Source organism: Sitophilus oryzae, unplaced genomic scaffold, assembly GCF_002938485.1.
Source record: "Sitophilus oryzae breed Bouriz unplaced genomic scaffold, Soryzae_2.0 scaffold_1512_pilon_pilon, whole genome shotgun sequence".
Taxonomy (NCBI): domain Eukaryota; kingdom Metazoa; phylum Arthropoda; class Insecta; order Coleoptera; family Curculionidae; genus Sitophilus; species Sitophilus oryzae.
The window spans coordinates 1,462,625-1,479,094 of NW_022146184.1; the positions used below are offsets into that span (position 1 = coordinate 1,462,625).

At 34.8% G+C, this 16,470-nt stretch overlaps 1 protein-coding gene across 1 annotated transcript in view; it reads left to right on the forward strand.

Moving 5' to 3' along the window:
- LOC115878459 (inverted formin-2) overlaps positions 1 to 16,227 on the forward strand; it is a 153,970-nt gene extending 137,743 nt beyond the window's left edge. The window contains exons 22-25 of the mRNA XM_030894976.1: positions 2,688 to 2,937; positions 12,625 to 12,810; positions 12,874 to 13,012; positions 15,344 to 16,227. Coding sequence (XP_030750836.1) covers positions 2,688 to 2,937; positions 12,625 to 12,810; positions 12,874 to 13,012; positions 15,344 to 16,075 — 1,307 coding nt within the window. The 3' untranslated portion in view covers positions 16,076 to 16,227. The remainder of the gene's footprint in view (positions 1 to 2,687; positions 2,938 to 12,624; positions 12,811 to 12,873; positions 13,013 to 15,343) is intronic.
- Positions 16,228 to 16,470: the final 243 nt, after the last annotated feature.

Here is a 16,470-nt window from a genome sequence, read left to right on the forward strand (position 1 = left end):
CATAACAGTAATGCTTCCATAAAATTTCATTAGTCTATCTCTTTCGTTTTCAAGATAAAAAATAAAAACATTATTTTTCCGCCATCTTTGTACCGCGATATCTCCCTAATGGTTGACTTTTGACCCAACGTTTATAAAGCAAACTACCCTTTATTTTGAACAAGGAATCACCCCCTAAAGTTTTTCGCATTTGTTTTGAAACACCCTGTATGTGCGCTTCCTGAAAAATCTTGCAACGCTATTGCCGTATCATTACCATGTATGTGCAACGTCATATGCTACGTCACTTTGGTGGGCGCTCTCCCTAGGCCAGACCTGGTAAATTCCAATTTAAGTAGCTTTTATTGTAATTTAAAATATGTTCTTTATTATTAGAAAATGTTAAATATTTAAAAAAAAAATTTGGTCATATACTTCTCTAATGAAAGTCACCATTATTCTTTTTCCAGAATCCGAAAATCACTTAATATATAGGCTGTTCAATAACAAAAAAACAAATCTTTGATGTGTAACTTTTTTGGGGACACCCTGTCGAACTCTCAATATTAAAAAAATGCTTTCAATTAACCTACATCTACAAAATTTCATTTCAATTCTAACTGTCATTGTCGTTGGATCTTCCGCCTCATATGAGACTATGAGAGGCGCCACCATCGTATAATGTGTACCCATGGTACAAAGAATACAAGGTATGATATTGCGCAGGTTGGTCGCTACGTCACAGGTGATAACAGGCGCTATTGGTCAGCACGCTCCGCGCGCCAGATCAAATCGTCAAGATGTTGTTATAAACCTGTTTTTTTTTGTTTATATACCGTCATTGAATTATCGCTAAGCAAGTTACTGTGGAGCAGTGCATAAGGAGTCGGGCTAGGAAGCGAGAGACCGGAGTTCGAATCTCGGCCGGGACATAACTTTTATTTATTTTTTAAATACTGTTGTATTCTATAGTTTATTTTGTAGTATAAAAAAAGAACTATTTATTCTGTTATTTTTAATCTCCGTTATTAATATAAATTGATTGTTAGTACAATACCTCATTTAATATAAAATAATATTCTACTTTTTGAAATGTATCGGGCCCTAATTGTACCTAAAAGTAATATATTTTTAGTGATATACCATATTGTAAACTATTTAATATTTCAGTCACTTAAAAAGTTAATTTGCATTGAATAATTGCCTACCATTAAAGGAAATTTGAGCTATATAATCCTTGATGGACATATTCTGGGTATGCAAATACTTCCTTTAAATTTTGGGTGTCGTTCAACCGATTTATTCTCAAAACCTGAAACATCTACATATAAAAAGAAAAGCACAGGTAACTAATTATAATAAACTTCACCCTTGGTACTACTTCTATCACAATGACAATACATTCATCTGCATTGGCATTTTCTACTTTTCGATGGGAAACAATAAAATTCCCAATATTTTTTAAATGATGTAACAATTCCTCTTGTGGTTACTTTTCCATATATATCCTCATCTCTGTCCTCATGTGAAATCAGAGGCAATGAACATAAAAATCATTTACAATAAACATTGCAAACTAAAAACCTAATAAACAATTTTATAGGTACCGAATATAGAAATAAATTTAGTATTCTTACCTATTATGGTCCAAAGTCCAAATCCATGTTAATAGATAATTATTATTTTTAAATATTTTTTTTGAACTTCTGGTTTTTGTAATTATTAAATTAAACGAACTAAAAAGTATTAAAAATAAAAAATTCTTAACCATAACCCAAAAAAATGCAGATCTCCTGTCAACTTTCTTTATTTTTTATTTATTCCTCATTTTCCTAGTGACGTCACAGGTGGTATGCGCGAACTGAACGAAATTGGAGCCGCTATCGATCATACCTTGTATTCTTTGTACCATGGGTAGGTATCATATTTAAAATAAAAGAGTAACTTGCTTTTAGAGTAACCTTTAAAAAATCATTATTATTTTTTAAAGCCATCAACCACCAACGTTCAATATTAATTTTGTCTCACCGTGTATAACATTTTGGCTCAAGTTTTAATTAGATTTACAAATTATAAGTACAACATATATACTGGGTGTTCCATTTAAAATAAAAGAGTAACATGCTTTTAAACGTGATCAATGTACAATATTAATTTTGTCTCACCCTGTATTACTTTTTGGATCAAGTATTAATTTGATTTAAAGTACAATAGTTAATTTAGCTACATACAGACTATACCGGGTAAATTCCCATTTAGGTCGCTTTTACTGAAATTTAAAATATGTTCTTTATTTTGAGAAAATGTTAAATATTTCAATAAACTTTCATTTTGGTTGTATACTTCTTTAATGAAAGTCACCTTTATTCTCTTCTTAAAATCAGAAAATCACTTAATATATAGGGTGTTCAATAACAAAAAAAACAAATCTTTGTTGTGTAACTTTTTTGGGGACACCCTGCCGAACTCTCTATATTAAAAAATGCTTTCAATTAACCTACATCTGCTCACAAAATTTCATTTCAATTCAAACTGTCATTGTCCTTGTATCTTCCGCGACATGTGAGAGGCGCCACCATCGTATAATGTGTACCCACCAAACAGTAATTAGAAACTATATCTCATCAGCCTTACAAGATTTTTTACGTTTGGAGCAGATATTAATATTTCGAAATCAATATTACTTACATATTCCTTATGAATTGCAGCTAATGTGCCATCAAAAATAAGGGAATCGCAGCAAAGCATCGATTCATCGTCTGTCAGTAGCAACAAAGTTGAAATCGATCAGGATAATATCGAAACTCCGCCGGCTACAAGAAAAGTCTACATTCCTACGCCGACGGAGAAGAGAGAACCAGTACCACCCAGTCCATGCAAAAGGATGTTAAGTGAAATGGAGAATACGTTTGGTGAAGGCCAGTTCGACAGGTTCTCGGCAGCAAGACGAACCAGAAGGTAATAGAAGTAAAAATAAGATGATATATAATGAGAGTAGGTACCTACATAGTAATCTTGCGGCTTAACTGAGTTTATGGCCACACAGAACGCGACTAGTGTGATACAGGGGGGTGACAGTGAAATAGGAAAATTGGAAACAGTCATTAGTGTCATTCCTGTCATTCTCCTCACGACAAGTATGGCCGCCTAGACAAGGACAGCATTGTTTTTGTCTAACTATTGTCTAACTTCACAGTTTAGAATTGACAGATTTCAGTTTCAGAGACAACTTCAGATTTGTTCTAGAACAAATTCGAAAATATTCGACGCCATTTTAATTCATTCCGTTTAGTTTCGTTTTGGAAGTTCAATTTAATATTTCGGCTGACATTTATAAATATAATGGTAATAAAGTATATAAAATATATATTACATGAACAATCCTGGAGAAAATGACGTTTCTGCAGTAGTAGGTATGTCCCATGTATATGAAAAATAGGTAGTAAATAAACACTGTTTTTACATTTTTAGATGCAAGAAAATGGTGTTATAATCTCTTTGATCGGCGATTTTTTTGAAAATGGAATCAATTTACAGCAAGGTAAGATCATTTTTTAACTATAGCCAACATTAGTTATCTCCAGTACGTGCGATTTATTGTCAATAATGCAATAAATCGGACTGATAATCTGATTATGTTATCCGACTAAAAGTCTCTTTTTGCTTCTTTTGATAAGCCAGGTCACTTTGGGAATAATGGACGCTTTTTTAAACAGTATATTTATATTTTATACCTATTGATATTTTTACATTGTTAATTTTAGTATAAAAAAATTGTTTTTCTGTTTTCAGGTTTTTGTATAAGGCTCTCGTTTTCATGTCCCTGTGTCCGTTTTCTGTCCTTGAAGTCTGCGAATACGTGTGTTTATTTACAAATTACTGTAAGTCATGCTTATACCTTAACTAATTTACGTTAAAAGTACATATAATTAACTAATTGGTATTGAAACAATACAATCCTCTATATTTTTATATTTATTTAGTCACGTTGTTCCATATTTCAAATAAATATATGTGAATAAATTATTTTTGGTTTTATTTATGAAAAGAAAAAATACAAAATACATTTGAACTGAAAGAGGACCCGCCATTGAATAACCGGAAACGGAAATGAAAATTAAGCCATCATGTCCTTATCATGTCAACCTGTCAATTGGAAAATTAGTTCTCCAGACGACAACGAAGGCTTTCGGTGGCGTATCGTGTTTCCACGATTTAACACAGAGTTGACACTTCTTTCTAGTTAATTATTTTATGGTGTGATATAACCTCGTTTAGCTTTTATTAATAGTGATGGCGAACGAATACTACCCAAGCAGCATTTGGACGTCGGGACAACGTTGTGTCACGCGACCAAACGTCGGGGCGCAACGTCGGCACAACCTCGTACCAACCCTAGTCTGCACTAGTTTGGAGAATAATTTTTGGGTCGAACGTTGTTTAAAATTTATTGCAACGTTGTTTAAAATCCTAATTCACAGAAATACAAAACTAATATGGCGTCTAAGTCGCGTTTTATCCTAAATTGGGATAATTATAGTAAAAATATTACTTTTATGATTTAGTTAGAGACATATGTCAAATGGCAGTGAAGGAAAACAAAACAAAAGTATTTAAGTGTGGAGGATGTTTGAAGATCATAATTATTGAAACACTTTAACCGACTCTGTAACTCGTTACCCAAGGCAAAAAAGTTAAACGCAAACAACTTTATTGATAAATGTATTGTTTCTCACTTTGAAAAATACTAATGGGCCTTAAAATTAAAGAAGTTTTAAAAATTTTCTTGATTTTTTTAGTAAAATGAGAATAATTTATTCGCAGTCGAAAAAAATTGTTTCGCGTGTTTTTAGGGTCAAATATTTCAAGTTAATGTATTCAAAAAAGCAGGAATTGCTATTTTAGGAACGAAACATTTTCTTATTTAACAACATGGCGGCTTTCACTTTGTTGTTTTGGAGATTAAGATGGAGAAGTTCGAGTAGTCGCATACTGGACTAATAAAGTCGCAGTTCGGCCTTAACAGGTAGTATACTAGTCGCAAGATTGCCTAATTTAGTCATCCTAGAGTCTAGCTTGTGCCGCCCTCTATAATATAAATGAACGAGGGAGTGGATAAACTATCGGTAATATATGTCGATGTATATTTAAATTTAGTTTTATATGTACCTTTCTTATGTCCCATTTTAATTAAGTTCTTTTTTATAAAAACAAAAACAGCACTGAACTGTCTGACTGAACAGAACAATGAAGTGAAAATTTAAAATTTAAGGTTATGGTTCAATACAGTTGCAAAAAGGTAGTGACTCGACGTCCTACCAACGTAAGAATAAGGAAATCTAAACAACGTTGTAATTAGTAAAACAGACGACGTTTGCATAACGTTGGAATAGGTCCTGAAACTGACGTCGGAAAACTCTATATTGTCCAACGTTGTAACTACGTTGTCCGAATCACCTAAAGATCACTTAAGCAAAAAAGGTTGCAAGACAACGTTTATTCGACGTCGCAGAAGCTTCCTACTTTGCTGTAGTACTAGTCCAACGTCGGCACAACGTTATAAAAACGTTTAAATTTATTTTAATACCCAAGGTAGGGAGCTAACTATTTTTTGTAACTAATCCAACGTTGTGATTAGTAAACATGTGGTCGCAAGTCGTGAAAATGCTACTTGGGTAGAACTGATATCAGAATCTAATCCCTGACGCTCGGATCAGTTAACTTATCCCAGATAAAAAAATGAATCTATCTCACCTATCCACGTTATCGGCACTGATCCCAGCGATTCCAGCCGATACAGAAGCGCGAAGCGCGACTATTGTAGTCCGACTCGAAACTTGATTTTTTTCCAGCGATCACGCTTCGCAGCGTATCAAAATCAAGTGAGTATCAAAAAAATTAATATGAAAATGAATAAAATAATAGTAACTAATCCGGGATCAGTATCGGTTGACTCAAAACATTTTGTCTGTTTTTATTGGATCATTTTAAAGGCGAACTAAATATATTATTCTACTATTTCCAGTGTTGTGTTATTGATAAGAATGTCTTTTCTTTCCACTAGTTCGTTGTACATTACTTTAGTTTTTGCTAAATTCGTTTTGAAACCCACTCCATTGCTGGCTATATTTAATTTATTAATTTGTGCTTGAAGTTCTTCATGACTATTGGCAATTAAGGCTATGTCATCAGCGAATTTTAGATGGTTAATGCTTTTTTGGTCCAGTTCAGTCGACGGAAGATTTCTTCTAATCTTGCTGTAAAGAGCTTTGGGGATATCGCGTCTCCCTGTTGTACTCCTTTGTCAGTTGGAAACAATATTGAGACGTACTCGTTTGTCAGTTGTTTCAAAACAGCGTAACACAATAAAATTTAAAACAACATTTTTCTACATTCTCAATCTGAAGGCCATCTCTATAGGCCATCTCCTTTCAGGCTATTCATCATAGTTTCTGCTGTAAAAGGAATGCTACATAGTACTGATGTCTTAACACCGACCATCTTGGACATTCGAACAAGGTATGTTGAGCATCATCTAACTCGTTATAGTATACACAATGGTTTGTTGGTGATTTTGTTCTATTAAATAGATAACTTTTGAAACACCCATGGCCCGACAGGACCTGGGTGGTATAATAATCTACTTCACTATATGGTCTCTCTATCCATTCTCTAATATTAGGAATTAAACTATACGTCCACCTTCCATACTTGCCGTTGACCCATTCTTCTTGTCATTTTATCCATAGGTTACTTCGAGCTTTAGTTTTCAAAGTTCCTTGGTAGGTTTCAACTCGTTCTTGAACCAAGAGACGCATTGGGGGTATTACCGTTATTAACAGCCTCTGCAGAAATGGTTCTGTAGGCACTGCTGACTCTTATAGCCGCTGTACGCTGTATACTGTTTATTTTCTGCCTATATTTATTATTTTCCATTGCCTTGTACCATATAGGTGCAGCATATAGAAGTTGGGAGTGAATGACCCCCTCTAGAACCCTTCTCTTAGAAGCTCTTGGTCCAGCGGCATTTGGAAGTAGACGCGACAGTACAGCTAATGTATGTTTTGCTTGCTTTGCTTACCGTTTTATCAATGTGCTCGCCAAATTTCATTTTGGTATCAAGCCATACTCCTAAGTATCTAATGGTTTTGCTGAGTTTAATTTCTACGTCTTCAAGGTTAAAAGGTATTTCTAAAATTTTCCATTTGGTTGTCAACAAAATTGCCTCCGTCTTGTGTGGGGCTAATTGAAGTTTATTTTTTTCATCCAATTTAAGACTCTAATCAAACTAGTGTTGGCAGTGTTCATCAGTGCCTCTTCAGTTTTTGCAACTACCACCATTGCCAGGTCGTCCGCAAATCCAATTAGTTTGGTACCCTCAGCCATTTTTGTTTCAAGAAGGTCGTCGTATAAAATATTCCACAGGGTGAGACCCAGTACCGAGCCCTGTGGTACCCCACTATTAATCTCCACAATTTTAACCTGGTTATCTGCTTCTAGTATCAACTTCCTGTCTGATAGATATGATGCGATAAGTCGCATTAATCTCGTCTCGATGCCTCTCTTTTTTAATCTATCCAGAATAATTTGCCAGGATGCGCTATTAAATGCGTTTCTTACATCTAGAGTTATCACAGCACATAGCTTTCGGTTGTTCGGTCCGTAGTCCGCTGCTTTTAAAGCCTTTTTTAGCAATTCAGCAATTGCCCCAACCGTTTGTCTGCCTTTTCTAAAACCAAACTGATAGTTTGAGAGCCCTCCTGTTCTGGCTAGTTCTTCATTCAGTTTATTTAGTATCGAGTGCTCATATAGTTTACCCTGTGTATCGAGAAGACTAATCGGACGGTAGGCTGCTGGACTTCGAATTCTACTTTCGCCCTTTTGAAGTAAGATCAGCTTTGATTGTTTCCATTCCTCTGGGAAGATTTGTGCCATTACTAGTCTATTATATACTTTTAATGAATATTCTGGTAGGTATAAAACTGCTTCTTTTAGTATCTCAGGCGGGTATATTGCTTGGACTTGGTGTTTTGCCATTTTTAAGTTTATTACAAGCCGCCAATAGTTCGTCCTTATTAAAGCTTAGTATTCTATCACAGATCGTTTTATTATTATCACTATTATCACAGGTTACGATTTGATTTATATCACATATGTTGTTATCACAGAAGTTATCACAGACTTTTGGGTGTATAGGGAAGAGATAAGCTACTACTTCTTCCATACCATATCCAAATTTGGTCTTGGTTGAAAGCCATTTATCCATCTCATTGCTATTTTGTAACCATTCCCAAAAATAGCTCTGTCAAGATCTTCGCATAGATTTTTCCAGCTTTTTTGTTTTGATCTTTTAATGGCATTTTTTTTGGATTTTTATATTCTTCCCAGAGTTCGCTTAATAATGGTAGACTTTTGTGCGCTTGTCTTGTATATGATCTTCTCTTCCTTAAGCACTGACTTCTAAGATTCGCAATCTCCTCATTCCACCAATATACCGGTTGCCCTCTTTTGCTCTTTTTCTTCTTTGGCATTGTTCTATCGCAGATTCTGGTTAGTAGTTCATTGAAACATTTGACGCTGGTACTTTCAGACTTCTGGTCAATTTTCCCTAATTCGTCTTTTAGCTTTTCTTTATTTAGTTTATCAACACGCCAGCCCCTGTTATAAGTTTTAATACTTTTTGCTTGTACATTGTTAACACATTCGAACGTTATATACTTATGATCGCCGAGGGACTCTCTATCCATAACTGTCCACTTTTGTATATTAACATTTTCACTGACTATAGTCAGGTCCAGAATTGATGTGTAATTATTACATTGGAAAGTTGGTGTAATGCCCTCATTTGCAATTACGAGATTGTTAGCTGCCATCCAGTCTACTATTGTATGTCCGCATATATCTCTATAATTCATCCCCCATAAACTCTATAATCCATCCCCCGGGGACTTTTCTTTCCACTAGTTCGTTGTACATTACTTTAGTTTTTGCTAAATTCGTTCTGAAACCCACTCCATTGCTGGCTATATTTAATTTATTAATTTGTGCTTGAAGTTCTTCATGACTATTGGCAATTAAGGCTATGCCATCAGCGAATTTTAGATGGTTAATGCTTTTTTGGTCCAGTTCAGTCGACGGAAGATTTCTTCTAATCTTGCTGTAAAGAGCTTTGGGGATATCGCGTCTCCCTGTTGTACTCCTTTGTCAGTTGGAAACAATATTGAGACGTACTCGTTTGTCAGTTGTTTCAAAACAGCGTAACACAATAAAATTTAAAACAACATTTTTCTACATTCTCAATCTGAAGGCCATCTCTATAGGCCATCTTCTTTCAGGCTATTCATCATAGTTTCTGCTGTAAAAGGAATGCTACATAGTACTGATGTCTTAACACCGACCATCTTGGACATTCGAACAAGGTATGTTGAGCATCATCTAACTCGTTACAGTATACACAATGGTTTGTTGGTGATTTCGTTCGATTAAATAGATAACTTATGAAACACCCATGGGCCAACAAGGCCTGGGTGGTAAAATAATCTACTTCACCATATGGCCTCTCTATCCATTCTCTAATATTAGGAATTAAACTATACGTCCACCTTCCATACTTGCCGTTGACCCATTCTTCTTGCCATTTTATCCATAGTTTACTTCGAGCTTTAGTTTTCAAAGTTCCTTGGTAGGTTTCAACTCGTTCTTGAACCAAGAGATGCATTGGAGGTATACCCGTTATTACGCGATCAGCCTCTGCAGAAATGGTTCTGTAGGCACTGCTGACTCTTATAGCCGTTGTACGCTGTATACTGTTTATTTTCTGTCTATATTTATTATTGTCCATTGCCTTGTACCATATAGGTGCAGCATATAGAAGTTGGGAGTGAATGACCCCCACTAGAACCATTCTTTAGAAGCTCTTGGTCCAGCGGCATTTGGAAGTAGACGCGACAGTACAGCTAATGTATGTTTTGCTTGCTTTGCTTACCGTTTTATCAATGTGCTCGCCAAATTTCATTTTGGTATCAAGCCATACTCCTAAGTATCTAATGGTTTTGCTGAGTTTAATTTCTACATCTTCAAGGTTAAAAGGTATTTCTAAAATTTTCCATTTGGTTGTCAACAAAATTGCCTCCGTCTTGTGTGGGGCTAATTGAAGTTTATTTTTTTCATCCAATTTAAGACTCTAATCAAACTAGTGTTGGCAGTGTTCATCAGTGCCTCTTCAGTTTTTGCAACTACCACCATTGCCAGGTCGTCCGCAAATCAATTAGTTTGGTACCCTCAGCCATTTTTGTTTCAAGAAGGTCGTCGTATAAAATATTCCACAGGGTGAGACCCAGTACCGAGCCCTGTGGTACCCCACTATTAATCTCCACAATTTTAACCTGGTTATCTGCTTCTAGTATCAACTTCCTGTCTGATAGATATGATGCGATAAGTCGCATTAATCTCGTCTCGATGCCTCTCTTTTTTAATCTATCCAGAATAATTTGCCAGGATGCGCTATTAAATGCGTTTCTTACATCTAGAGTTATCACAGCACATAGCTTTCGGTTGTTCGGTCCGTAGTCCGCTGCTTTTAAAGCCTTTTTTAGCAATTCAGCAATTGCCCCAACCGTTTGTCTGCCTTTTCTAAAACCAAACTGATAGTTTGAGAGCCCTCCTGTTCTGGCTAGTTCTTCATTCAGTTTATTTAGTATCGAGTGCTCATATAGTTTACCCTGTGTATCGAGAAGACTAATCGGACGGTAGGCTGCTGGACTTCGAATTCTACTTTCGCCCTTTTGAAGTAAGATCAGCTTTGATTGTTTCCATTCCTCTGGGAAGATTTGTGCCATTACTAGTCTATTATATACTTTTAATGAATATTCTGGTAGGTATAAAACTGCTTCTTTTAGTATCTCAGGCGGGTATATTGCTTGGACTTGGTGTTTTGCCATTTTTAAGTTTATTACAAGCCGCCAATAGTTCGTCCTTATTAAAGCTAGTATTCTATCACAGATCGTTTTATTATTATCACTATTATCACAGGTTACGATTTGATTTATATCACATATGTTGTTATCACAGAAGTTATCACAGACTTTTGGGTGTATAGGGAAGAGATAAGCTACTACTTCTTCCATACCATATCCAAATTTGGTCTTGGTTGAAAGCCATTTATCCATCTCATTGCTATTTTGTAACCATTCCCAAAAATAGCTCTGTCAAGATCTTCGCATAGATTTTTCCAGCTTTTTTGTTTTGATCTTTTAATGGCATTTTTTTTGGATTTTTATATTCTTCCCAGAGTTCGCTTAATAATGGTAGACTTTTGTGCGCTTGTCTTGTATATGATCTTCTCTTCCTTAAGCACTGACTTCTAAGATTCGCAATCTCCTCATTCCACCAATATACCGGTTGCCCTCTTTTGCTCTTTTTCTTCTTTGGCATTGTTCTATCGCAGATTCTGGTTAGTAGTTCATTGAAACATTTGACGCTGGTACTTTCAGACTTCTGGTCAATTTTCCCTAATTCGTCTTTTAGCTTTTCTTTATTTAGTTTATCAACACGCCAGCCCCTGTTATAAGTTTTAATACTTTTTGCTTGTACATTGTTAACACATTCGAACGTTATATACTTATGATCGCCGAGGGACTCTCTATCCATAACTGTCCACTTTTGTATATTAACATTTTCACTGACTATAGTCAGGTCCAGAATTGATGTGTAATTATTACATTGGAAAGTTGGTGTAATGCCCTCATTTGCAATTACGAGATTGTTAGCTGCCATCCAGTCTACTATTGTATGTCCGCGTATATCTCTATAATTCATCCCCCATAAACTCCATAATCCATCCCCCGGGGACTTGGCGTTGAAATCCCCAGTTATTATGGTTCTGCCCTTGTGACTGTTTATTAATTCTTCAATAGCCTCTAACATTGTCTCTAAGTGTACAAGTTCCTTGTTACCTGATGAGTAGCAACTGTATATAGTGGCGTCTTTGGTTGTAACATAAGAGAACCCTGCCCCAGTGCCTTGGTTCTTTATGGTTAGGTCCTTATCAAAAACTTTTAAGGCTACGTCGAGATTATCGTCACATACCCAGTCTTGTCTCTCTTTTACAGCAGTTGTATTTGGTTCACTGATTACTAGAATTGAAGCATTTACTTCGGGAGGTGTAGCTATGGCCATGTCATGAGCGCATCGACTTCTGTTTGTATTTATTTGAAGGATTCTTATTTTATATTTAGATTTAGAGATATAAGCCCTATATTTCAATAAACCGCTTCAGATATCCTTACTTAAATATTTTTTGTTTCTTTACATCATGCATCTATATCAGCTGAAGAAGGTAAAGTAGAAGCTAATTGAAGTAAGTTTTATCAAGATAGGGAAACAAAATAAAAGAAAAATCAGTATTCAAGCAATCTAAATAAAATGTATGAATAAGATAATGAAATACTCACTAATTTGTTTTTATTTCTATACACATAATATTATAAAAAACCTTAATTTTATAAATTAAAAACCTAAAGAACGTAAAAATGTTTATTTATAACAACATAATATTCACATAGGAAAATTTCTAAAAAATAATTATTACTTTGTTATTTTCGTATTTTAATTTATTCGTGTTTCTGTAAAATCATTATATTATAGGTATAAGCGAAGCACAGAGCCTAGCGAGACACCATCACCAACTGAGCGTACCGTAGAATCATCACCCGAAGCAAAATCACCTATTTCAGACACATTAAAATCCACCATATCCGATGATATTGAAGAGCCCAAAGAAATCAGACTGAAAGCCTGGCAAGATAAATTAAAAACTCACAATAATACAGAGTAAGATACAAATACTGTGATTATAAAATTGAATATACTAACTGATTAATTGTTTGATTCTAGACCAACCAGATCATCTAGACGATCAAGAAATCAAACGGGAGTGAGTGCCAGTGACATCCAGCTAGCTTTAAGAATGAACGAAGTTAGCAATTCTAGTACCAGTGGTCTTAAAGATTTCATACCTCCTGCTAGCGTTAAGGTAATAATAATTGTCCTATAGAACCATTATTTTTTAAACTTTGTACTAATACTTTGTCTTCTTAACTTAAAATGCGCTTAAATTGCGTTTATAAGTTTATATATATCTTGTCATCCAGATCCGTATTACTTCCATGTAAATTATTAGGTATCTTTTTGTTTTGATCTTCACTTTTGTTGAAAAATTTCAATTTTATGGATAAATAAATATAATAATAATATCCCCATAATTATAAGATCCATCAGCTCGATAGTCCTAAAAATAGTCCTAAATATCAAAACACGTTTCTATGGTAATATAATTTTGATTTCATTCATTGACAATAAAAAACATACAAGAAAATGTACGATTTTTGACATCTTTTTTTGCGAAAAAACTCATAGAGGTGTTCCTGGGGTTGCAATATACCACCCCAAAAAATATTTGTATTTATTTAAGACTCACCATATATTAATAAAAAATGCATGAAGAATATAGAAAGAAAAAAGAAGATTATAGAAGTGTTTATATAATATAATAGATCTAAAAGGCCTAAAAAGCAAATGGCTTGATTGGTTATCTTTCTCCACATGTTTCTGTCTTTCGCCTTTTTTCTCCACATTCAACATCCTTTTTCCATCTGGTTGTAGATAATTACATCCTTTATGAGACTGTGCCCTCCGTTTTCTTCTAAAGCCTGCCATTTTTGACATATGACACAAACATATGTTTTTTGTTAAATGGAAACCATAGTTGGCCATGACTTCATAAAAAGCGCCATTTTTTAAGCTTTTCAGCGATATAAACTATAATATGTTTCCTTCGAGTTATAGCCAATTCTTATCGTTTTAAACAATTTCACTTAGTTAGCCATGGAAACAAGTTTAATCGTCTTTGCTCTCAGAAATGTGAAGTTGTCACATCCAAATTTTGAAAATTAAAATAAACAAAAGTTGTAAATATGAATTTTTCAAATGAAGAAAAGCGTGTAGATACTCCCGCTTCAATAGAGTGGTTCCAACATGACTTTTATTACGCCCCCCCTTCATAATGAAAGAAATGTTAAAAATTATTTATATCATAATTATGCAAACTCAGGGATAGAAAGAGTTGGACCAATTGCATGAGCCTCTTCGATCACCTGACCTATCCATTTTAGATTTTTTTATGCGGTATGGTTAACAGTAAGGTTTACAAAAGAACTTGTGAATTAAGAAAAGCACTCGAAGTGGCGGTACGAGAGAAGTTTAATTAAGTCGACCGGTCCTTCTATGAGAATAGGTAGTAATTCAGTTTTAAAAAGATGCAACTCAAAACAATGGCGGATTTTTTGAACATTTTCTAAAATAACTTAAAGTGTATGCAGTGATATTATTTTTTAAGTTTTAGTTTGTGTAATGTAAATTATAAGGAACCACTCTTGACCACGGCCTAACAGCCCTAAAACCGTTATTAGTCGTTATAATTCTAACTTTTTATAAGTTTTATAAATCCTAATAGAATAAGAATATCATGCAATCCAATTGAAATTAATCAAGAAAGATTGGCTATAACTAAATGTAACACAGAATTGGCTATAACTAAATGTAACTTTTCTAACATGTCTTGAAAACCGTTCCCTAAAAAACGTAACATTCACCGGTTAACGTATCCACGAAAATGTATGGTCAAGAAAAGTTGAACCAATAATCCTACACGCTTTTCTTCATTTGAAATATACATATTTACAATTTTTGCTTATTTTAATTTACAAAGTTTGGATGTGACAGCTTCACATTTCCGAGAGGATAGACGATTAAACTTGTTTCCATGGCTAAGTGAAATTGTTTAAAAATTATAAGAATTGGCTATAATTCAGTAATTTTTCGAAGAAAACATATTTTAGCTTATATCCCTGAAAAACTTAAAAAATGACGCTTTTTATGAAGTCATGGCCAACTATGGTTTCCATTTAAAAAAAAACATATGTTTGTGTTATATGTCAAAAATGACAGGCTTTAGAAGAAAACAGAGGGCACAGTCTCATTAAGGATGTGATTATCTACAACTTTTATCTGAAAACTTTTTGTCTAAAGCAGCTTATAATGGAGTTAGGAACAATTTTTAAAATAGCCGAAATTTGTTTTTTTTTCGAAATATCTAGTAAGCCATGAACTTTTTCAAAAATCTGAAAGGCGCATATTTATGACCTCACAAAACTGCAATTCTTTCCCCATTTAACCGACTCTCTATCTCCAGTAGTTTCCGAGATACCCAGAACATTGTAGGAAACACACCCTGTATAGAAGTGTACTAAAAATAGTTTTATTTATGCAATATTAATGATTAACTAAACGATATTTTTGTTTTAAGGTTGAATCAAGCAAAATCGACATTCCTCGGAAAGGCCGCGAACACGACAAGGACGAGGGCTTCGAGGAATCCCAAAGCCTAATGTCAGAATCGCCCAGTCAAGGAACTTCGTCTGGCGGAGGAATCTACGAAAGCGACATTCCCGATCCGACCGACATAACCCATCGATCGTTTAAACCGTTCAGAGTTGAAACGAAAGACTTTAAACCTGAAAAGTCCACTAAAAACCTAACAGCCTTAACTCCAAGTAGGACAGTCGACCCGAAGAGTTTAAAACGATCGTCTTCGGTGAGAGAGCCGGTAAAAAAGGCCGCGTCTCAACCCCGAAGGTCGGAAAGTATACGAAAAATCGAGCCTAAAAGCAACGTACTAACCAACAAAAATAACCCCATTCAAAAATCTAACTCGCGAAACAGCATAGCCAGCTCCAGAAGTTCCTTGAACAGCGCTACATCTGTCAACACTGTGAAGAGGTTGCCTATTAAGACAACAAACAGTTTGCACGCCGCACCGAGAACAGTCCAGCGCACTCCGAGTAACAAATCGATATCCAGTATCTCTTCGGCACCCAGAGCTAGTCTAAGGCGCTCATCTTCTAACAGCAGTACCCCAGGAAACAAACCTCCAAGACCTGGAGGGATGAGCTACCTTAAACCGACTACTTCCAGCGCTACCAAAGCTACTTCTGCGACTGCTAAGAAACCCGCTTCGATACGGAGCAAAATGCCATAAAATAATGGTGTCACATTTTTCAAACTTTTTTTGAAATATCAAATTTCTACGGGGTTGTTCACCACATAAAAACACGGAGTACGATTAGAATTTTACAAATTGTAAGTTTTGGGTTCGTTGAAGGACTATTAGAGCTACAATTTAAAAATATTTTTATAAGATACAGAGTGTCCCAAATAAAAAAAAAATATCAAAGTTGTATTTTTTCAAATGCAACGCCCTGTGTATTATTACATTTTTAGTTTCTACGATTAAAATAAAGGTAAATTTGATTAAGGTTTATCACATTTAAATCTTACAGTTTGTGAAATATTTTCAATTTTGTGAAATGTTAAGGCTTCATTTATCCAAATGTATCAAAGTTTTTAATACTGAATATTTGTGTTACAATAATA